This window comes from Schistocerca cancellata, chromosome 7, assembly GCF_023864275.1.
Source record: "Schistocerca cancellata isolate TAMUIC-IGC-003103 chromosome 7, iqSchCanc2.1, whole genome shotgun sequence".
Classification (NCBI taxonomy): Eukaryota; Metazoa; Arthropoda; class Insecta; order Orthoptera; family Acrididae; genus Schistocerca; species Schistocerca cancellata.
Window position 1 is genome coordinate 158,140,644 of NC_064632.1, and position 25,034 is coordinate 158,165,677.

General features: G+C 38.0%; 1 protein-coding gene across 6 annotated transcripts in view; it reads left to right on the plus strand.

The window, feature by feature from the left end:
• The window catches only part of LOC126092373 (far upstream element-binding protein 1), a 75,545-nt gene that overhangs the window by 21,424 nt on the left and 29,087 nt on the right, over positions 1-25,034 (plus strand). For 3 of the 6 annotated variants that reach the window (XM_049907924.1, XM_049907928.1, XM_049907929.1), the window contains 3 exons: positions 8,135-8,292; positions 12,628-12,707; positions 12,802-12,902. In XM_049907924.1, the coding sequence (XP_049763881.1) occupies positions 8,135-8,292; positions 12,628-12,707; positions 12,802-12,902 (339 nt within the window). The remainder of the gene's footprint in view (positions 1-8,134; positions 8,293-12,627; positions 12,708-12,801; positions 12,903-25,034) is intronic. The other 3 variants (XM_049907925.1, XM_049907926.1, XM_049907927.1) reach the window with 3 other exon arrangements.

Genomic DNA, 25,034 nt, shown 5'->3' on the forward strand with positions numbered 1-25,034 from the left:
ATTTTTGCATTTAACTGTGAGAAGAGATAGTCTTTCAAGCATATAAAAGTTCTTATGGAATGATGTCATTTTTCTTCAGTTACACTGTATACTAGCTAACCATGATCAGCTGATCATCAGTTTTTGACAAGGGAGCAAAGAACGTCCTTTTATGAAGTCTCTGATTTTCCTCTCAAGCAATGTGATGCGTACATTAGTAATTGTAATACTTCCATTGAGGACCTGATATTGCACTTCCTGTACACTTTCTTAGGAATGGAGAATTCTTCTAATAACAGCTTAAACACATTACTTCCAAGTTATCAGTATTTAGATTGAGAGATCAGCCCGTAGATGTAGTGCATTTGTGCAAATATAGGCCACTTGCAAATAGTGGATGCAGCTAAACTTTTGACACAATATTGCAGTAGAAAAGTAAATCTTACATGTAGGCCCCACTACTTAATTCAAAAATAACTTCAATTAGACAGTATTTTTTAGTTCTCTCTCGTTATCCTTTTTCAATGCTAGCATAACTAGTGTAACTATTAAGTTAGATGGCAGGCTGTCTAAAACTCGACATGTGTGTTGCGATACTACTGGATTTATTGGGAGGTGTGGTGATGTGACTAATTCAAGGAATTGTGTTATGCAAGTTGAAGATGAGTGAAAAGTTAAGTGACAGTGGGAAAGGAGCATATTAGTTATGTGGAAAAATTTCAGATTTATAAGCCATACAGAGGAATATGGAAAGTGGAAAGATGGACCCAGATATGACGTTGAAAAAAACTGTTGTCGGTGGTGTGCAGCTGAGCTGAAATTCCTAAGTACTTCGAAAAGTTGGTGTGCATTTTGAGGCAAAAAGTGCAAACATCAGATGACTGCCTCGACTTTTTACTTCAAAGTAGGAAATGTCGATAAACTTTTATGATTGAAATGATTGAAATTGAAGGCTGCAAAATAGCACGCAGAAGAAACATTGCCTGTAGAATTTAAAGTTTTGTGTGGGAAACGGTTTATTATTTTTTCAGTGGTACGTAATCAGACTTCGATGTGAAAATTTTAATTTACTTTCCCAGATAGGGAATGTAGACCAAATGTTGGTCTATTTTGATATGCCAACTAGCACTGTGGTACATAAAGTAGGCAAACATAGTGTGTAAATATGAACATTGCTGAAAAGCAACAGTACGTAGTTACGTTAAACATTATGGCAGATGGATGAAAATTGCCACTGCATATGGTTTTAATTGGAACACCCTCCCCAAGGGAGAAAGCTTCCCACCTGTTATCACAATAAGAGCTTGTGATAGATGGATGCTCCTAGGCAGAATTTCTGCTGTTTGGAATAAGCGGCCAGGGGCTCTTCTTTGCTCAAAATCCGTGCTTATGTTGGAGAATTTTCATGGCCACACTGGTGATTGAGTGAAACTGAATCTGAAAGAAGGAAACTGACTTAGCCCATTTGCAACATGCTTGTTAAGAAGTGTGCCATTGGATTTTGGCTGCTAGATAGTCAATATTGGAAGAACTTTCTGTTAAGTTTTAAAAAACCGAAATCTCTAATCATCTTGTTGGGACTGGGGATGTCCTTATTTATGATTGACTCTGAGCACCATTCTGGATCATCTAGCGAGGGTGAAGATTCAGGTGCTCTTGATGCTGATAAGTGATTGTGCTTAATTTGGGTAAAACTGATACTAGAGTAAATTTGATGCACTATACTCAAGTAAATTGGACGCACTATGTAATGTTTCAATGTCTTCTGATTTAATGTGCTTCTAGTTCTATATTTTTGACAAAAACAATAAATTTTGTTTCTTGTAGTCTATTCAATGTTACGTGAATTTTAACCCCAATCTTTGTAAATTAGATTTAATTACAATTCTTCGTTTGTGTAGTCACAATGGGTGGAAATGCTTCATGCTTCTTGTGGGTAGTTGAAATACATATTTGCAACTGCTAAAAATGTGAAAGTGTATGACATATCCAGATGCAAGTGGAAATATAACAAAAATGCGACAACTGACAATGTTTCCAATTTGATAAAATTTAATACTTGAAGTAGAAGATACACATCTTTAGAAATAGGAAGAGACTTCCAGATACCTTCAATAATAAATTTGACTTACACAGTAACTGCTACGTATTTTGTAGGAGAGTAGAATTGTTGAACACGCATCAGATTTAAACCACAAAAAATTCAAATGTATTTAACATTTATGTGATATGGAATTATATGCGTCTGCTTCTGTTTACAAGCACATATTGAACACTGTCGTCTGCCACCTATAGTTGGCTGTTGGCTGCAGTGAAACAGCTGTTGGTACAGACTGAGACCATTTGATTTATATCGAAACATCAACTTGCATCAGGTGCTGTCCCATGGCTTTTCAGAAAGTGACCAAGTGGTACAAACAAGCTGACACAGTTTTGCGAAACAGTCAGTTCTCTTTAAGGACAACTACTGTTTTAGGTTTTTCAACCTACAAGATACGTGTACATTTAATTTTGAAAGTGATGATTATGGCCTGAGTGCAGAAAATCTTGATTGTAGGCTGCATCATGATTTTTCAAACCAAAATTCAGGAAAAAAGTGTGGTATGTATTTGTACAAGAATGGTATGCAGACAAGTTCATTGGCCTCTCATCAGAGTTTGATGGGTGCACTGAGTCTCAACCATTGACCTTACATAAATCAAACTAAGCTCTTTGCCATTGATTAGTGTGTCTGGAGTAGTAACAAATTACAACTTCATCCTGTGCATTAGACATAAGATGCTGGTTAGGGAACGAGTTGCTGAGCACATATCTCCTAATGATGTATTATTAAATTGGAACATGAGTAAATGCTGATACCATTGGAGAGGGATATTCAGTGATTTGACGTTTACAGTTGATTTAATATTCTGTTTTGCAGTAACTTAACAGTTCCCAAAAAGCAGCAAATTACCATGTTCCTAAATGCTGCATAGTTTTTCCTTTTTTTAATTGCTTTTCTGTTTGCTGTGTACTTTACCTGAGTTTTCTCTAAAAGCCATACCAGTAAAAAGGACATTCCCTGAATAGCAGAATAATTCAGTTGTTGGCCACACATTAGAGAAAGAAAACTTGCTAGCTTTCAGAATCAATCCTTTATCATGCCTGGCAATGTACATACTGCCCAAGATACTTCCCACCCCGCATTGTCGCATACCTGATCTGCACATTGTGGTCCATCTTCTGTGTCACTCGCAACCCCTTCCCACTGGGATCTTATACTAGGGGAAGACCCAGGTACAAAAACTCACATTCACCCATTATTTCCTATTCCATTCTATCACAGGAGTATCCTATTTCATTAGGCAGGGCCACCTATGAAATGAGCCATGTCACAAGAACTCTGCCACAATCACTGTACAGCTTTCTATGTTGGTATGACAATAAACTGTCAGCCAGAGTGAATGACCACTGCCAGACTGGTAAACAGGGTGTATACGACCCGGGACAACCGGGAATTCCGGGAAAAACCCGGGAATTTTTTCATCCGGGAGAAAACCGGGAAAAACCCGGGAATTTTTCGGAATTCCGGGAATTTTTCATTGTTTTAGCTTTCAGTTACATTTTTGTAGTTTTGACTGCAGAATTGATTCTCTAGCAAAGAATGTTATTGTATCCTGCTACTGGAGAATGATACTGCAGCAATAAAATATAAACGAGAGGGAAAAAAATAAAACTGTAGTGGCAAAGGAAATGTGCATTTTACGACAACAAAACACCGTGCACGCACAAGCGTCTACAGATAGCAAAAATATGTTAAAGGCCGTAGGGCGCAGACTGTAATTCTTCGTAACAATAAACTGCTTGCTACGAGCATGACGTCACAACTGTTCACATTAGGTTCGTTTGACCAGTTGCCAGCGGTCTGTTGCGCATGGGCATTTGACTCGCGTATAAGCAGTACCTTCTCTCCCTTCCCGCTTCTTGAAGTTTGGCTGTTAGCTGCATCGGTAGTAGCGGCAAGCAGCCAGATGCAAACGAGAAAAATTTTTCTCGCGCACCCTAACTGCCAGATTCGCGCTTGCACAGAGTTGTCTGAGTTGTAGTGGGGAGGGGGTTAGTCTCCACGTGACCCGTGTTTACGTTAAGTGATTTCGATGCTTCTCTTCGTGTACAGCTCCCACGTCAAATGAAAACAAAACGGATTTCTGTGGCCGGGAGCTATCAAGTGAATTAAAATGCATTCACATAATTACAGAGGGCAAAAATATATTATTAATTTCAGTTTCTGATTTTATTTTCTTTCCAAGTTAGTAGCAGTCAAGCATTAATCGCCTTGCAGAAGAATGAAGTTATTTTTGAAAGTTTGCTAAAGAAATTCCGCTGAGGCAATCATTTTATTTGAAACGAAGTTTTTCATTTAACAATTGTGGGTACTTCCAACTGTTGGGTGAATTTCAAGTGCACGTTATCATCTTCTGCCATGTATGGCATTATGCCATAATAAAGAACCAAACATGAGATCGTAGAGTACTGGTACTCCAAGAAAATTTACATCCCAAAAACCACACTGAAAAGCTTAATATCAGATGGGACCTACTTCATTGTGAATCTGGAAAAAACCAATGTGCACTTCAAGCCGAATTATGCATTTTAGTATGATTCACGAAATTTTGATGCCTTTTGGAGTATCCTCTGATGCCCTGTTTCTTTTATGGTGTAGTGTAAGCTCTCTTAGTGCTTTATACACACGAACATGCGGGCTTCCTACACCACTGCAGTTGCACACGCACAATAATTCGTTTTTGGCGCTCTCTGGCAACTGGTAAATCGAACCTATAACTAACAGTATTGCGAACGGTGGTTAGAAAAGCGTTACTTTCAAAGTAAATTTATTTTTACGCAAGATGAATTATGTTACGTGTGTGAAAGTGGGATGGATATCTAAATCACAGAGCGTTCGGAGGACCAGCCACTTCAAGAATTTCGAGCCGAGGCATTTATGTCACAATTTTAAATTTACTGGCACATTTGTGTGATGTATCTTAAAGTATATCACACCAAAAAAAGACCAATATTACACGTGAAAGCTTAGCTTTTCTTGTAGATATACGGTACTGTGTACATTAATGTAAACCGTTGACTTTTCCTCTTGTGTGTTCGCGCTATGTAACCAGTAATCTTGCTATTGGCTGACTATAACACGTGCCCTATGCTCTGAATAGCTGCTGTCATCGGCTGGCTTGAGATATGACTCGCTTACAAAAGGACATCACAACCTCGGTTGCAACGCTCCGGAAACTAACAAGCTGTGTTTGGTGCAATTCGAATTTATACTTTCGTAATACGAAAATATGCAGCGTATATGTTGCTGCAAATCAAAGGTCTTTCCAAAACTTTTCTGCTCCGGCTTTTCTTTTTTTTCCGGGAAGTTCTACGCGATTATATAAAACGTTAACCATTCAAAGGATTGAAAAGTTTTACAGTTTCGAGGGAACTTTTTCTGTGCTAAGTGACAGTAGGTCGCCCGGGAAAAAGCATATTTTTTAAACGGGATATCCGGGAGAAATCCGGGAATAATCCGGGAATTTTTTTTCCTTGTCCCTGTATACACCCTGGTAAAGAGCAAAGTTGAACATCCATTGTCACAACATGCTGGAGTTCAATGGCTGCTTAACACTAGACCTTTTAATCCTCCCCTTCATCACCAGCTTTTCTGAATTACACAGGTGGGTCATCCTTGCAACACATCCACTCATAACCCTCCTGGCCTCAGTCTACATTAATTCACTGTCCCCACAAGCTGTACCCAACAGTTTCCCCTTCCTCTGTTCTGTCAACTCCTTCCAGTTCATGCTTCCACGTCACCTTCATTGTATGTCACACCCCACCTGCTCGCAGACCGATGTATTCCCCCTCTCTCGCTGCATTCCAAGGCAGCAAACCGGCTACATTCCTCCAACCCACTGGCTATTCATTCCCAACCCCTCTGCCTTCCCTTTTTCCCCTCTGCCCATCCCAGCTCTACTCCACCTGCCAAAATAAGTTGGCAAGTTTTCTTCCTCGTGCGTGCGCGCACCTCATGATGACTCAGTGAGTGAGTGGTCACCTTTACTCGTAAATTATTTATGTAGAACTAACACTAGTAACACCACCTGTTTGTCATAAATCTTCATTTTCCCTTGTCAGTATTAACTATTTTTTCTGGTGTAACGTTCACTTAGTTTGGCTGCAAGGATTTTAGTAATCTGAATGTATACAATCAATTAGTAATTGTTGTGGGAGGAAACACTTCTGTGATTCATTGCTTGTGATTAGCATGTGACAAATGGAACATCATATGAATCCTTGAGGATATCAGTCATTAGTAATTAGCCCCTGTGTAGTTCCTAATATCTTTGTGCTTACATGCCTGTGTCACTGCTTATGAAGGACTTGGATAAAAGGAAAGGCTGGACATGTACCCAGGGGTGATGAGTTCAGATTACTGTCGGACCATCTTGATCGGAGAACCATGGTTTCCTAAATAACTTAAAATGGATTCTGGGAGGATTGGTTTGAAAAATGACTAGCTAAACTTCCTTCCACATTGTTTTGTTTCTAATAACCTTGTCATTGACAAGGTGTTAAACAATAATCTTTTTCTTTTGGAACTGGAGAGAGTGCAAGTTAGATGCACTGAACTGTGATGTCCTGTAGTTCTACACTTCTTTTAATGAAGTCATTTGACTGTATTATTGACTATTTAATTACAACCCAGGATTTGGCCTTATTTGATTGAGTTTGTCATTAACATATATTGCTGGACATAAAGCTTACAGTTCTTCATACTTAGTGGGTAAAAACTTTGGTGTAGCTAACATGTATTAAGTTGTTAATCCTGAGCAGTTGCGACTATTGGTGTTGCCAATTTGTCAGAAGATAAACTGAGTCAGGATGTAGTGTGTTTGTAAATAAAAGTAAAGCTTAATTATGAGTTACTGAAATGTCGTGTTGTGACACACTTGAACGTTAAGTGCGTGTGTAAAGAATTAGAGGAAAACAAACTTTGCCACATCTGATCATCTTTGGTGTGTGTGTGTGTGTGTGTGTGTGTGTGTGTGTGTGTGTGTGTGTAGCAGATTTGATTGGTGTCAAAATGCAATGAAAGTTGCTAATCAATGTTGTAGTTTGTATGAAGCAAATACTGCGTATAAGAATCTAGTGTGAGAAATTCTGCAGCATGTACAGGTGTTTCACAATTGTTGCTCAATCCTCCAGCATACCTTGAACTCCAATTTTTGTATTACATGCCATTTTTCATGGCTTGAGAATAAATTGAAAACAAGCAGACATTGCACAGTAAAATAGTTGATGTACTTTCATCTCAAACCTCCTTTCATTTGAGCAGGAATTGAAAACAAAAATGGGAGGAAAGGTTCAATTAAAGATAGTGTACAAAAACACACTTCCAATTTTTGTCGTAACTATGTTAATAATTTTATTTTGGTGTTCTGAACTATGCAATAAGCATTGTTTCGTTAGTGGTGTGTGGTAGCTGCAGTTGTCAAATGGAGTGTAAATCTGTCTGATGACAATACAGTGCCATCCAGTGCTCCAGTTGCATTGAACTCAGTCATTATTGGGAAGGTAACATCTTGTCTCATTGACCTGAACATCTGTAGTAATTAGACATGGAAAATTGGAGACTTTTAACTGATTGATTGGGTGTATGAATGAGATTAGTAGTGTTGGTTCCAGTGAGGAATTTTATTTAGACCTATACAAGCATAGTTCTCATGTATTCTTCCATTGCTTATTTCTCGACAATCCACATCACCAAATTCTTTACAAGAAGACATCAGAAGTATGTCTCAAATAGTTAAAATGATTGCAGGATCAGTAGTTTCCAGAATTAGTTCATTTAAATCTGAAAGCCTTTATAATTTTTTGTTAGCTTCTTCGAATTTTTTGGTAATAATGAGTTGGAAATATATAACACAACTTTATTGCCAGAAATAAATGCTTTTTTTGAATATAAGGTTATAATGCAAGTACATTTAAGTGCTGCTTTTGTCTATAAACTTGTTTGCAAGTAGGCCTCTTTAGTTACTTTATTTTCACTGGATTTAGTTATCAATTTACTGAACTCTGTATGTGAGAAGTTAAGATTTGTTGAGACAGCTGAATTTTTCAGGTGGTGAGACAATCAAACAAATCAACCAGCAGTCGGGGGCACATTGTGAGTTGGACAGGCGACCGCCCCCTAATCCTGCTGAAAAAGTGTTTGTGATACGTGGGACGCCAGACCAAATAGAACAGGCGAAGAGAATCATTAGTGAAAAGATTGGAATGGTAAGATCTATTTTCATAACATCTAGTTTCATATAAAAATAAGATATATAATTATTATACAGGCACTGAGTGTTGGCTAAGGAAATGTGATCTTTTGTGTTGTTAGACACTGTGAAGTAAAATAAGTTGCTTGCCAGCTTAAAGCGTGGAATAGTTAGTTTTGTACACATGGTACAAATTGAATTGAGTGTTTTGTTCAGATAAAGAAAAACTAGTGTGCCATTAAGATCTACGAACAAATTAATAGAAATGGTGCTTGCTTGATGTGTGCATTAACAACTGTTACCAAATGAGACTAACTTCAGTATGCATTTACTTTAACAATTACCCCTGTGAAAAAATGAGCATCAATTGATGGAAACTTTGAGAAAGTGCTGGAGTACATATTTGAAGTGTGATGAGTTTTTGACACACATTAATGATAGCTATTTTGGAGAAAATGCAAGAATTAATTTCTGATATTGTGCCACAATCTATTGTGAATGAAATGTGGCTTTCTTTTAATGTTAGAAACATTGATCAAAGCAGTGATTGGTGCTGCATCAAGTGCCTGGCAAAGAAGAAAATTATAATTTTCAGAATATCAGAAATGTTCTGCACCAGCAGCATGGCAGAACAATGAAATGTCCTCGTACTTAAAAAGCTTCCTTTAGGTAATACATATGACTGCAAGGGAGGTGGATGGTGGATTGTAAGATACTTACCGCACTAATTATTGTGAATCAAACAATGGAAAAGGCATAATAGTGACAGCATTGTGAACAGGATGGAACACTACTCACTATATAGTGGAGATACTAAGTCACAGGCAGGCACGACAAAAAGACTGTCAAACAAGTAAGCTTTTGGCCAAAAAGTTAGTCATTGAAATTAATTGTGCGTGCAGCCCTTCCTGCTTAGTGTGCAGATTGCTAACAACGAAGCAATATTTGTTGAGTGTAGTGCATAGATTTGTAGTGCACACACGGGAATTTTATGCACATAAATCACACCAAAAATTTCACATTAGCTTTTTGAATAGCTTGTTGTTCTTATAGACAGCTTAACTGTTGTAGACGTAATTCTTACAAAGAAGACTGGCAGAGGAAATAAAATTGTGGCAGTGTTTGTCACTTCAGAGACTTGAACGAATTGGGACTTCAATCTGTTAAAGTGAGATTTCTTATGCATATGTGATTTTATTAAAATTCTTGTAACACAGTTCCTGTAACACAGTTCTTGTAACTGGTGAAAATTGTACATTTTGCAAACTGAAATGGATTCTTGTTCATTCTCCATCCTTATCACAAAAATGCAGTGTACATTGTATGCAGTAAATGTATTTCTTACACCAGTCACAGCTGACAAAAAGTAATGCATTGAAGCACCTCACAGTAATTACTGCTTTTATTTAGACAATTAGGTTGGAGTAAAAATGGTCCTGGACATTGTTCAGCATATTGTGCTACATACCAAGTTTACTGCACCAAATTTCAAAAAAATACACACAAACAGAAGTTTAAGGATACTGTTCTGTTGACCTGAAATGACAAGAGCTATTGGAAGTTACACTGACTGACAGTATCTGAGAAGTGCTATTTTCTGTCAAAAAAAATGGGAACTAAATTATAGTAGTTGTTTGGATGGAATTACTGTAGTTATTCTGGATGGATTCTGCCAACAGCCTTTTCACTGTCCACAAAAACAAGAGGCAGCATTATGGCCAGGCCAAGAGTTCAACAAAAACAATGATTATTTTCTGTAACAGATGGGAAGGCATTATGAATGAAATGTTGGAAAATTCTTTCCTATTTTTCCTAATTTTGATATGTTCTTTCCAAGATTTTTGCAGTTTTTATTATTTTGTTGCTAATTTACCTTGAAGTTGCTGAAGACAGATATGATACAGGAACAGTAATCCACACATATATGCCACATGACATTACCATGTACATCACAGCATTCATTGATTGCACAAGTGACTTTTTTTGCCCCAAAGATAAATCACAATTTGCATGCAGTTCGGCCAGGAAAACTAACTTATTAGCATTACACACAGCAGCTGTGGGAATAACAGCAAGCTTTGTCTTCATATGAATTTCTTTGTGCATAATATTGCATATTACAGTGTATCCTTTACACGTTTACTTGAAGTAAACTTGTAATTATATTACGCACTGTTCTGTATGATTGCCTAAACCTGTTCAAGTCTAGAGCAGCCTAGAAATAAGAAATTCTCATCTCTTGCAATTTGGTGGGGCCAGTCTCCTAGATATCCATCAGTAATGGTGCATTCTCTCTCATGAACAATTCCAAATCTTTCAAATTCTTTTTTTCCTTTTTTACCATTGGTTTCATTTTGACATGCATTTCATGTTACAAATTCCTTGAATTTATGCAGTTCACATTCACATTTTACAGAACAGAACCACACTAACACACAGCTTAATCCAAAGCATTTTCTCCCATGTTTGTTCAACAAAAAGCTTAGTTTTTTGTCACTGCAAGTTACTGCAATAAATGTTTTGTTTAGGCTAGCAGGGTGTTCTTGTTCCAGGCTCAAATTGGCACAACTACCTTCGCTCGAACCACAATTCATGAATCATCAGAATTATTTCCTATTTCTTCCACAGTCAGGTGAAATTTCATCATTCAAATGAATGTCCAAGGAATTAACTAGCAAATTACGGTTAATCATCAGAAGTAGGTGAAGTTTACTGGATACCATGTTCTTGGTATTAAGCTTTGCAAGATTGAGAATCTTATTTGGATTCCAAATTACTGTGAAACTCCAGAAACTGCACAAGGATAGATGTTATTAGCAGGGATATATGGGGAAAAAAAAACCCTCAGTGAAATACTGATTTTTTTTCCATCACTAATCTCTACCACAGAAAGCAACTGGTAATGATTATCAACATTACATGAGATATAAACTCTGGCAAATAATTTCACTAACAGATGTTTGGGCACAATGAACAAAAACTTAAATTCGCGTTAGAAATTAAGATTGTCAGGTTATCTGTTTATCGATGTGCTGTTGACCGAGGCTGTGTGTGTCTGCTGTGTTGCACACGCACAGTCTGCTACAGCCATGGTAGTGTTGTACATTTCCCCATTCACCTGGTGGTCTTCGCATTTGGCATTTTTGAAGTCTTTTAATGCAGTGCTTTTTAACAGTTGTAAAATTTTGACTGCTTTTCTTTTGCTGTATTTTTCCAGGGGACATTTTGATGTATTGAGTTTTACCCTTCCCTTGTTAGATCATTTTGCAAGGAACAGACGGATAGTCTAAAAGTTGGGAGTTTTTGTTGTGGCTTTGATTCTGTTTGATAGTTTCTCCATACTTCCATAGTTTAAAGTATCCGAGGAACTAAACCTCTCGTATGAGTTAATTTGTTTAGATAGTTAGGCATCTCTTTGTGCTTAAAGATTCTCAGTCCTGCCACTGAACCTCTAGCGGTCACACTGTAGCCTTTTTTTAGGTGATACGATGATGAGAATGCTCAAACATTTGAATTGTGCCTTCAGTAGCAATTAGTTTTTTAGAGCTGATCCAATATTAAAGGAAAATTTTTGTAACATATATAGACTACTGTAATTATGGCCTTGCTGTGTAGTATAAAAACAGAAAAACCTCATAACATGTTTTCACAAGATTGAGAATATCACTATTTGGCCACGGCACATGGTAAACATGTTTTTTTACTGAAAGAGTGCTTCATTTTTCATTCCTGAAATTTAAGACCTGACAGTTAATTCTATGCAAGGAAAGGTTAAGCCCGAGGAGCGTACAGGAAGTCTACCCATTAACTTTGGATATGATCACCATCATTATATCATACAAATCATCACATAACATACTTAAAGTTTGAGTTGTGCAGCCTCTTTATTTTGTTTTTGTCCTTTCTGTTCAGAAAGCCTGCCCAAAACTAAAATGCATCTAGTTATTAAAATAATTATTCTGCTTGTGTTTATATTGTAGGTGTCTTTTAAGTTAAGCAGATATTTTGCTAGTTATTTAGTATTAGATTAACAATAGGTTTTTATTAATCATTTAGATTGTAGGTAATTTAAACAGGTGTGGCAGCATTAATACATTACATATATAACTAAAGCTTGTTCCAAATTTGATTCCTATTGTCAGCAGTTTGGAAGTGAGATTAAAACCTTCTTTGTTTCGTACGGACTGACCATAAAGTGTCCTCATTCTATTCATTTATATTACTTACACAGTTGAGTGTATTCTAGAACCTTTGCTGTAGTGTCAGAAATTTAAAATTAATCATGTTTGTTTTTTATTTTGCTTGTATACTGTAAAGTCTTGCACGACAACATTAAACTATTTCGAGACAGCCGATTTATTTGTTTCAGCCACCTGGTCCTGGCGGTGCGCCCCCAACGCAGTACCCCATTGGTCAAGGCCCACCTGGAGGGTAAGTTATGAAAATATAAAGAGCATAGTTATGTACTTATAAGATCTTTAATCTAATAAGGTGGTGATTTAAGCCTAAAAAGAACTATTGGTAGGATGTATTATTCCAGGCAAGGCCCTCCCCAACACTTCGCCCCGCAAGGATGGGGCGGAGGCTATCAGCCATGGCAGAATCAGCAACATCCCACTGATCCAAGTAAGTGAATCATATGTTAGTCTACGTTACTTATTTGTCGTTGCAAAATGACAAATGGTGGAATTTTAATTTGTATATTACTTTTGGAAGAATTTGACATTTAAAAATAAATTGAGCAGTGGACAGGACTGGTACTTCTATTTCCTTGGATATAGAATTTTGTAGAAAAATTTCATTATATATTGGACAAAGTAGAATGATATGAAAATGGTTCAGATTTTCCGTAAGCTACATGATAAGTCTAAATGTTGAATAATTTAGTTAAGCTGAAATTTCCAGTAATATTTATTTCTGTGGTTTGAGGTCAATTAGTTGGCTAAGTTGATGATAACAGTGAAAATTCTTGTGTGCATAGAATAAGAGAATACAAGTGGTTTACTTTATTGGATTGTATGCGAGTTAGTTGTATTGAATACTGAATGGTATACACACACTGGTTCTAAAAAATAAGATTAAGTATGAACCCAGGGATGTGCTGCACCTTCGTTAGGTGTTTATCACTAGAAGGTTTAGGAGCCAGGCACACTGGTCGTTCTCTCTCTCTCTCTCTCTCTCTCTCTCTCTCTCTCTCTCTCTCTCTCTCTCTCTCTGTGTGTGTGTGTGTGTGTGTGTGTGTGTGTGTGTGTGTGTGTGTGTGATTTAGGACTTTTGGCGGAGACAGTCTTTCTGTCGCATGTTTTCGGCTCTGCATCTCAACATCTCTACTATATGGTGAGTAGCAATCTATCCTTTTCATAATATGACATTCCATTCTGGATTTTCCATTGGAGGTTTGTCTTTCAATTTTTCTGTGTTGTACAGTTACATATTTTAATGTTATTAAATGCAACTAACATCTTACTGATATGGGGAGAACCTCAGATGCGATCAACTGATTTGACTTCTATTTGGTAATTTGCTCGTATACAACCTAAAATGAGATGAAAAGTATCTTAACACCCTTCCATTTTTTAGAAAACCGTCCTCAAATTTCGTGATGCACAATCTCCTCAAAATCGGCGATGTTGATAGATAATTGAAAATTGAGCATTTTCATTGCATATAGGGTGTGCACTCCTCTATTCTCCTATGAACAGTGTAAAGAAACGTGGTACACAGCTGCCCCAGTTTGCACGCACAGAATAATGAAAGCATCACTGGCATGTTGGCATAGTGACGGATGCATTAGGCTGGGGAGCAGGGAACCTGTGTTAAGATTCCACAACAAATTATGCAGTTCATTTATACTTTTTGCACATTTATTTTTAGGAATAGTAGGGTTTATAAGTTAAGCAAACAAATAAGAAATAAGGTAGGCAAGTAAATTTCTGAAACGGCTTTGATTATTAAAGAATTAAATGTTTAAGCCTCATGGTATGAAAACAATATTAAGACTGGTGCAAATATAATAATGAGGCAGCACAGCTGTGTGAGCTTCTTTACAGTCAGGTGTGGTGCAGAATTTTATTCTGAGGCTTCAAAATTGCAATGCCCTTAAACCCAGTCGGAATTGGCCAATCACGTGGATGCAGTCACGATTCATAACATAATTTATGCTGGACTGTTGGCACTAATTTTTCAGGCAACGTTAATGTGTCTGGCAATTGTCAAACGTTACTTGTTGGTTCTTCAGATGAAACAGCATAATTGCTCAAAGATTGTAGTTGTTAGTCTTCCTTTGACTAAATTTGCGTTGAGTGTTCATGGCCAAATACATCCATGCAGTTGTTCAAAGGAAAATGGAGATATGGAACATTGAGTGAAAAAGGTTGTAAAGGTGACCAGGATTAAAATTTTAGTTCTTTACCAGCCAGTCATTTCAGAAATTTATTTGCATACCTTCTCATTATTCATTGCTGTTTTACTTGCCATGTAAATCATCCTATTCCCACAAAATTTGATATGGAAGAAATATAGTTAAGAAAACATAAGAATTAATTTTGAAAACGAATTGTTTTTTCCATTCCTGGCCAAATACCTTGGTCACTATGCTAGCAGTCCTTTTGCTCACCAGCTTGGGCTTATGGTTACATAAGGGGCAGTCATAACATTTTCTTTTTTTAATTTCTAGGAAGTTTTTGGACCCTGTATATTATGATAAATGTTCAGATTTCAATTATTTATTGATCCCGTTGATTCAGTTGTATGTGCTGAGCTTTAGGGGTGCTTTTCTCAAAAAAATGGAAGGTGTTGAGCTAAAATATTGAGTCTTAAAATGTAGGTTGCGCACAAGCAACCTGCAAGTGAGCTGAATCAGTTGGCCATGTCTGAGGGCTTCCACTTATGAGGGGTGTGATGCACTGGTGGGACATTCACACTGGGTGGGTAGTGTCAGTTAGAACCTTTTTCCCACTAGCCAGAATTTTGTTCGGTGTGTTATCTAAATTGGTTAAGGTAATGAATACCAGTGTTGTTCTTTTGAAAAACATTACTGATTTCCTCCCACAATGTGAGGTTGGTCTGTCAGAATCCTCCCTACAAACTGAAGAGTATTGGTAAATTGTCCATTTCCTGAGTAGTTGTCAAGTAATTCTGTTTCCTAAATAGTTGATCTGTGGTCTGTTCAAAGGAATTGCAGTGTGTTCAAAGCCACCTTGTTGTGATATGCTGATGAATTCTGTCAGTGAACAGCAATAGGTATATAATTTAGTGTTGCATTTTTTCAACAAAATCTCCGTTCAAAATGTTTGATTCAATTACAATTTTTCGTTTCTTGCCATATCCATTCCTCTGCATGCCATACTGCCGTACTTCCACAATAGTGGTGATACAGTGATTAGAAGACATCTAAAAAGTGACATTGTGGGAACTGTTTCTCATTGGTAGTTGAACATGTTGAAATGTCTTGAGGCATTGTGTATACTCTTTTTTGTCTATTTCAAATAAAAGAATCTACTAATGTTAAATAGGTAAATAGTTGCTTTAAGAGCTATTAAGTCCCACAGAATTAAATATATGGTGGATTACTAAGTGCCAAAAACTGAGAATTCGGTTGTTAAAATTTCAGCCTTAAACATTTTTCAACATTTGCTTCAAGAATGGTTTGTTGAAGTCAATTGATACACAAATTTTTGATGTGCTGTTGACGTATGTTAGAAAAATTTGAGGATTGACTTCAATTTAATGCACATACATTTAAAATTTCTGTCAAGAGAATTTGATGGAGCTCACTGTGCAGCCATGACTGTCATGTTTTGTTGCATCTGTTGTTCAGAATATAAATTCAACAATAATGTTAGAGGCCACTTTCTGCTCCTCAAAGATAAGTATGGGGATACAGTGTTCCTCTCTAATGATTGTTTAACTTGTGTCTTACAGCTGTAGTGTCAGCTCATAAAATTTTTGCCCCCTGGGCTTTGTAAGTAGTCAGTAGGCAGCATATTGCTCACATTATACACTTGTGCTGGTCATACTGCATCCTGGCCATTCAGATTAGTCAGTAGCACACACATGGTTGTTAGTGCTTCAAGGCTTGACTCTTTATATGATTTTGATACAGTTGCATTGTTACTGAATTTGTCTGGATACAATCTTCATGTGAAATAAGACAAACATAACACTCATACATTTCTTTACTGCTCCAAACAACATGCACTGTCACCTACTCCCTTGTCAAACAATAGGGTTTACCTTTCCAGAAACACTTACCAAAAGATATTCTTACGAGCTCTAGGCTTGCAGGTGGAAAGTAACTGTGTAAGATGCATACAATTTGATGTTTGTTGCATTTCAGTGGAAAAATTTGCATGTGCATCATAACAAATCCATGGTGTTGTAATACCTGTAAGTCAGCAGAGTGCAATTTTGTAAATCAGTCATTTCTAATTTCTTTTTCAATGGTGCAACTAAAAATTGTGCGCTAGATAATTTAAATTCTTATCTCAAAATTAACAGATCTGCACAGTTCAGCGGTAACAACAAAATAAGTTAGTAGGTATTTTAATGAAAAGATGTTCAAAAAATTTCCCGAACCAAGCTGCCTAAAAGGGGCTGTGTTCCTATGGCCTAACAAGGCCAACATATTAAAATAGGGGTACCTTGTGGATAGCCGACCACTTTGCCTGCTTTGTGATGGGGAAGATGCAGGTGTCATGTGTTTGCATTCATGCCAAATTAGATTTCTCATAAAATGCAGTGTTTGAAGTTGTCTGACCTTTCAGTACTGGTTTATTTTGGCATGCTGTGAGGAGATTTTTGACATAATAATTCTTATGTGAGTGTGAATGGGTAGCTTGTCGAGTTTCTTTATTCCGTATTACATTATACTTCTCTGTGAACTTCATTTCTGAAAATCGTGTCCTTGGGCATGTTCATCTACATATACATTTATACTCCGCAAGCCACCCAACGGTGTGTGGCGGAGGGCACTTACCGTGCCACTGTCATTACCTCCCTTTCCTGTTCCAGTCGCGTATGGTTCGCGGGAAGAACGACTGTCTGAAAGCCTCCGTGCGCGCTCTAATCTCTCTAATTTTACATTCGTGATCTCCTCGGGAGGTATAAGTAGGGGGAAGCAATATATTCGATACCTCATCCAGAAACGCACCCTCTCGAAACCTGGACAGCAAGCTACACCGCGATACAGAGCGCCTCTCTTGCAGAGTCTGCCACTTGAGTTTGTTAAACATCTCCGTAACGCTATCACGGTTACCAAATAACCCTGTGACGAAACGCGCCGCTCTTCTTTGGATCTTCTCTATTTCCTCCGTCAACCCAATCTGGTACGGATCCCACACTGATGAGCAATACTCAAGTATAGGTCGAACGAGTGTTTTGTAAGCCACCTCCTTTATTGAAGGACTACATTTTCTAAGGACTCTCCCAATGAATCTCAACCTGGTACCTGCCTTACCAACAATTAATTTTATATGATCATTCCACTTCAAATCGTTCCACACGCATTCCGTATTTACTCGAATCTAAGCCACACTTTTTTTCCGGTTTTTGTAATCCAAAAAACTGCCTGCGGCTTAGAATCGAGTGCAAAGTAAGCGGAAGTTCTGAAAAATGTTGGTAGGTGCCGCCACAACCAACTTCTGCTGTCAAATATATGTAGCGCTACACAGGCATGCTTTGCAGGCACAAAACGTCTGCGTCAGTAAATAAATTAAAAAAAAAGTGGAAGACGAGATTTTTTTTTCTCCTCCCCGAGTTTCGACCACTGCATTTTCATACCTTATCCAACGAAGTAAATACAAATTCCGTTTTGTTCATCTTCGAAAGTAGCAGCATTTCAATGTACTACGAAAATCCGACTGGCAAGACTCTGAGATGTTTGTCAATATGGCCAACTCTTAAGTTCTGAATTTTTTCCTATCTGTGAGAAGAGATGGTTGCTAATAGGAACTTTTATGAATTGTGAATCACATGCAGTATTCTCTTCACCATAAGAATAATATGAATATAAACATTTTGCCATGTATTCTTTGCTACTGCTATCTCATTTAAATCCTGTCTGCCTAATAAACTACGAAACTAGAGTGAGACTACAGCAAACACGGAAGAATATACATAGCATGTCATGTTTATATTCTTATTATTCTTATGTCTAATAGTGATAGTCAGAAATGAAGCTCGGTAATTGACAAGATTTTTAAATCTAAGATGACTCTAATTTCTGTGCAGAATGTAACGTACTAAAGAGGTGTCTGCAAAGATTTTCAAACAGAGAAAAATTTTCGCTAAACTCTCGTTCAGAACATCATCTATCATATGCAGTCGATTATTTGGTGCTTGTTGATCATTATCGAAGAAAGCATCGGTGCAAGTAACAACAAATAGCAGTCTCTTGCCATTGTTTCGCTAATGCGACGATTCCTCTTTTTTCTTTCTTTTTTTTATATAAGCAGCGGTAGCGCTCACAAAAGCAAACCGTGCCCCAAGCGGCGACAGGTCGTAAACACTCATTATCAGAATGCGACATACAATGCGTGACACAGTACAGTAATGCATTTTCAGCTTAGAGTGACATAAACACCTATAACAAAGAGAACAGCACTTATCACATCAAAGAAAAATAAACAATCAATTCAAACCACACGAAGCATGTGAAAAAGGAAGGGTACCCGTATAAATACGGATGGAGCACCTGACGCATAGCAATGGCTACCTGGTAAAGCTTAACTGCTAAGCTTACGACTCGAACCAAACTACTGTAGCTGTATTGTCATTCATTCGACCTAAATTGTGTCTCATATTACAATGGACCAACTTTGTTATGATTTGGAGGTGCGGCCTAAAACTTCTCTCTCCCCTTGAATTTAGAGTCTCAAATTTCAGGTTCGGCTTCGATTCGGGGAAATTTTTTTTCCTTGATTTAGAGTCTCATTTTTCAGGTGCGGCTTAGATTCGAGTGCGGCTTAGATTCTATCTTTGTATGTATTCGCAATACATTACATTTGTCTATGTTAAGGGTCAGTTGCCACTCCCTGCACCAAGTGCCTATCCGCTGCAGATCTTCCTGCATTTCGCTACAATTTTCTAATGCTGCAACTTCTCTGTATACTACAGCATCATCCACGAAAAGCCGCATGGAACTTCCGACACTATCTACTAGGTCATTTATATATATTGTGAAAAGCAATGGTCCCATAACACTCCCCTGTGGCACGCCAGAGGTTACTTTAACGTCTGTAGACGTCTCTCCATTGATAACAACATGCTGTGTTCTGTTTGCTAAAAACTCTTCAATCCAGCCACACGGCTGGTCTGATATTCCGTAGGCTCTTACTTTGTTTATCAGGCGACAGTGCGGAACTGTATCGAACGCCTTCTGGAAGTCAAGAAAAATAGCATCTACCTGGGAGCTGTATCTAATATTTTCTGGGTCTCATGAACAAATAAAGCGAGTTGGGTCTCACACGATCGCTGTTTCCGGAATCCATGTTGATTCCCACATAGTAGATTCTGGGTTTCCAAAAACGACATGATACCCGAGCAAAAAACATGTTCTAAAATTCTACAACAGATTGACGTCAGAGATATAGGTCTATAGTTTTGCGCATCTGCTCGACGACCCTTCTTGAAGACTGGGACTACCTGTGCTCTTTTCCAATCATTTGGAACCTTCTGTTCCTCTAGAGGCTTGCGGTACACGGCTGTTAGAAGGGGGGCAAGTTCTTTCGCGTACTGTGTAGAATCGAATTGGTATCCAGTCAGGTCCAGTGGACTCTCCTCTGTTGAGTGATTCCAATTGCTTTTCTATTCCTTGGACACTTATTTCGATGTCAGCCATTTTTTCGTTTGTGTGAGGATTTAGAGAAGGAACTGCAGTGCGGTCTTTCTCTGTGAAACAGCTTTGGAAAAAGGCATTTATTATTTCAGCTTTACGCGTGTCATCATCTGTTTCAATGCCTTCATCATCCCGGAGTGTGTGGATATGCTGTTTCGAGCCACTTACTGATTTAACGTAAGACCAGAACTTCCTAGGATTTTCTGTCAAGTCGGTACATAGAATTTGGGCTAGTTCACAATGCAAGCTCAATAGGTTTTTACAAATTCACTGATCTTTGACAATTCTTTATCTCCAGTCAAGAAATGATCGTTTCTGCACCAGCGTTTTGGTAAAGCCACCCTGTCTCTCAGAATAAATATTAAAAATTTCATCTGTTGACTCATTCATTGACAATTAGCGTTTGCCCCTTACTTCTATAGTAGGTATTTTGTGGGCCTGGACATACTGTGCCATATGTGTTGTGCAGACGGAAGTGTGATGGAGTTTCATGAAAAATTTTTTAATGTCTATTTGGTTTTCATAGTGGGAAAACTACAAGCATTATTGTTGGTTCTTCAGGAAGACCTGTTTCTCTGCAGTTACTTACAGAAAGTGATTTTACAAATTCTGATGAAAACACAGGTCCAAAGAATAAGAGACTGTGAAATGTGGTTTATATACTTCATGGAATTTTATTATTTGCTAGTAAAAAATATAAATCCTGAGATAGTTTAGAATGAGCGTGCAGTCTGAGTGAGCCATTGGTAAAAAACATATGATTGTTGCCAGGACGTTATTATGGTAATGGAAACAAAAGTGACAAAATTTCATGAAATGTGCAACTTAACCAATAAAAGTACATGAATAGAAGCAAAAAGTATGAGGTCTGTCCAGGAAGTAAGTACCATTTCGTTCTATCGCCATCTGCAGCACTAGTCACAGTTCTCCACCTCCACCTTCACCCTCATCTCTCTTGTTCGTTGTCTTTCAGCTGATGCCATTACAGCAGGATTGTGCTGTTTGCATTTGTGAGTGGTTGTTCAGTCTTTGATAGTATCTTGAGTCTGTCAACTGTGAAGTGCATTCTGTAATATGGTTTTTTTAATGCAAAGAATGCTAAGCCAGCTGAGATTAATTGTAAATGTGTAGAGATTTATGGTGGTCTGACTGCTGGAATGAGGAGGCGAGGGTGAGACATTTCAGTGGCCAACAAGCCAATGTTCATGGTGCATGGAGTGTTTGGCCTTCTATTGTCAATGATGACTAGTAGAGAAAATTAATGAGAAAATTTTAAGAAACAGACAATTCACAGTAATAATTCTTCTTGATGAATTTCCACAAGTTTCAAAAACTGTTTTGCATGCATCACAAATTGCCAAAATTTTTACAAGTTGTCCCTGATGGATTCCGAAAATGCTTCTGGATGTACACAAAATGAAGTGACTCGGCAGTGCTTGTGACATTTCTTATCCAATGCAGAGATGAGGGGGATGAATTCTTAAATAGAATTGTGACTGGTGATGACTTTGGTTCGTCTTGTCACTTCAGAATTGAGACAAGCCAGTGGAGTGGAGGCACTCACTGTCCCTCTGAAACTAAAGTGTGCAATTTAAAGTAAAAGGTCTGCAATGCTTACTCAAGGCATTGTGTTGCTTCATGACAGTGCATGTCCCCATTCTGCTGATGTCACTTGAAACCTTATTCAGCAGTTAGGTTGGGAGCAGTTGGATCACCTCTGTACAGTCTCGATCTTATACATTTTGGTTACCATTTGTTCTTGAACTAGAAATGTGATTTTTGGGGGAAAGTGCTTTAATAGTGATCATGCAAAAAGGTGTTCAGCAGTGGCCATATTCACTAATGGCATCACTCTACGAAGAGGAGGGCGGAGAAAAGGTGGTTTCTCGCTGACAAATGGCTGAACGACGATGGCAACCATGTAGGAAAAGGTTTTAGAAATGCTCTTTCTAGAAAAATGTTTTTGTCCAAAATGGTATGTACTTACTGGACATTACTCGTGCTGTGAAGCTAATGGGAAGGACTCCTGTTTTCAGTAGGAGTTTTTGAGCTGTTGGCAATGGCAATAAGTCGCAACTTTTGATAGTTCCGCATTGAGCAAATGGAGAAGACCACCGTTAGCAATGCAGACCAAAGGTGACATACCTACTTCCACTGCATAATTTTTAACAGGTAGTCAGTAAGCTATAGTAATTAATAAACAAATAACAATACTGAACTGGTTACTTAACGTCCACAAATATTCTGTATGTATCTGTGTTAATCATGTAAGCAATGAGTCACACTGCCCTATTTCTTTGACCCAGAACTAGTGTTGGAGCTGGCAGAAATGATCTCTCTGATTTGTTCTTCCAGTAATCCTTGATTAATGTTTTACTATCTTCTTGGTATGGCTCATAAATAGAGATCAGCCTGGTGGGGCAATGTCTGTTAATGGCTTCTTTTGTCAACATTTCACCTCACAGAGGTTAAAATTCTTATTATTTCTTGTAAAGTAACTTTTCACCTGACCATGGAAATGTAGTGAGACTGAAATGAGTATGGCAAAGAGGAAGCATTGTTATTGTATTTGTTTGTCGATATGGTGTGTGTATATTTTGACTTGTACAGCTGTAAAAGTTCCATTGATTCTACCTTGCCCATGCGAGGTTCAATTTTTGCAAGAGGAGTGTGTTTTCTTCCTTTGCATTATTGGAGCATCATTAACATAACATAGTAGTATGGTGTATTGTCCATTACTACTATTGTTGAATTCTGGGGAATACTTCATAGCAACAAGTTAGAAAACTGTTCAGCAAAACGGTAGTGTTCATTTCTTCATGGTGCAATCCTGCTCTTTGGAATGGAATAGAAAGAATATTTCAGAGGAAGGCATGAGACAAACCAGCATGAAGGACAGTCATTCTGCTACCTTGCTACCTTCCTGTGTGCGCTTCTCGGTTCCTTCGCGTGTGCAATCTGTCCAGACTTCTCTGCACAGGGTGTATACGGGGACAAGGAAAAAAAAATCCCGGATATCCCGTTTAAAAAATACGCTTTTTCCCGGGCGAAAATACACTTTTTCTGTGCTAAGTGACAGATTTTCCTTAATTTTCCCTCGGAACTGTAAAACTTATCAATTATTTGAATGGTTAACGTTTTATACAATCGCGTAGAACTTCCCGAAAAAAAAAGAGAAAAAAGAAAAAAGACGGGCAGAGAAGTTTTGGAGAGACTTTTAATAAAAAATAAAAATAAAAAAAAAATAAAAGGAGAGAAGAGTTGGAAAGACCTTTGATTTGCAGCAAAATATACGTTGCATATTTTCGTATTACGAAAGTATAAATTCGAATTGCACCAGACACAGCGCGTTAGTTTGCGGAGCGTTGAAATCGAGGTTGCGATGTCATTTTGTAAGCCAGTCATATCTCAAGCCACGAGATCTCGTCAGCCGATGACAGCAGATATTCAGAGCATAGGACACGTGTTATAGTCAGCCAATAGCAAGATCACTGGTTATATGGCGCGAACACGCAAGAGGAAAAGTTAACGGTTTACATTAATGTACACAGTACCGTATATCTACAATAAAAGCTAAGCTTTCACATATAATATTAGTCTCTAAGATTAACACGCTACAACAGAAGCTTAGCTTTCACGTGTAATATTGATCTTTTTTGCGTGTGTTATACTTTAAGATACATCACACAAATGTGCCAGTAAATTTAATATTATGACATAAATGTCTCGGCTCGAAATTCTTGTAAGTGGCTGGTCCTCAAACTGTTCAGTTTCGAACGCTCTGTGATTTAGATATCCATCCCACTTTCTCACACGTAACATAATTCATCTTGCGTAAAAAGAAATTTACTTTGAAAGTAACGCTTTTCTCACCACCGTTCGCAATACTATCCGAAGACTGTTAGAAATAGGTTCGATTTACCAGTTTCCAGAGAGCGCCAGAAAACAGGCATTATTGTGCGTGTGCAACTGCAGTGGTGTAGAAAGCCCGTATGTTCGTAAGCACTAAAAGAGCTTACATTATACCATAAAAGAAACAGGGCATCAGAGGGTACTCCAAAGAGCATCGGAATTTCGTAAACCATACTAAAATGCACAATTCGGCTTGAAGTGCAAATTGGCTTTTTCCAGATTCACAATGAAGTATGTCCCATCTGATATTAAGCTTTTCAGTGTGGTTTTTGGGATGTAAATTTTCTTGGAGTACCAGTACTCTACGATCTCATTTTTGGTTCTTTATTATGGCATAATGCCATGTATGGCAGAAGATGATAACGTGCACTTGAAATTCAGCGAAAAGTTGGAACTAGCCAATACTGTAGAATGAAACACTTCGTTTCAAAAAAAAAAATGATTGCCTCAGCGGAAAGATTAATAAAGCCAAATTTCTTTAGCAAACTTGCAAAAATAACTTCACTATTCTGCAAGGCGATTAATGCTTGACTGCTACTAACTTGGAAATAAAATCAGAAAACTGAAATTAATAATATATTTTTGCCCTCCATAATTATGTGAATGTATTTTAATTCACTTGATAGCTCCCCGGCCACTGAAATCCGTTTTGTTTTCATTTGACTTGGGAGCTGTACATGAAGAGAAGCAGCGAAATGACTTAATGTAAACACGTGTCACGTGGAGGTTAACCCCCTCCCCACTACAACTCGAACAACTCTGTGCAAGCGTGAATCTGGCAGCTATGGCGCGCGAGAAAAATTTTTCTCGTTTGCATCTGGCTGCTTGCTACTGCTACCGACACAGCTAACAGCCAAACTTCAACTAGCGGGAGAAGGTACTGCTTATACGCGAGTCAAATGCGCATGCGCAACAGACCGCTGGCCAATTGGTCAAACGAACCTAATGTGAACAGTTGTGACGTCATGCTCATAGCAAGCAGTTTATTGTTACGAAGAATTAGTCTGCGC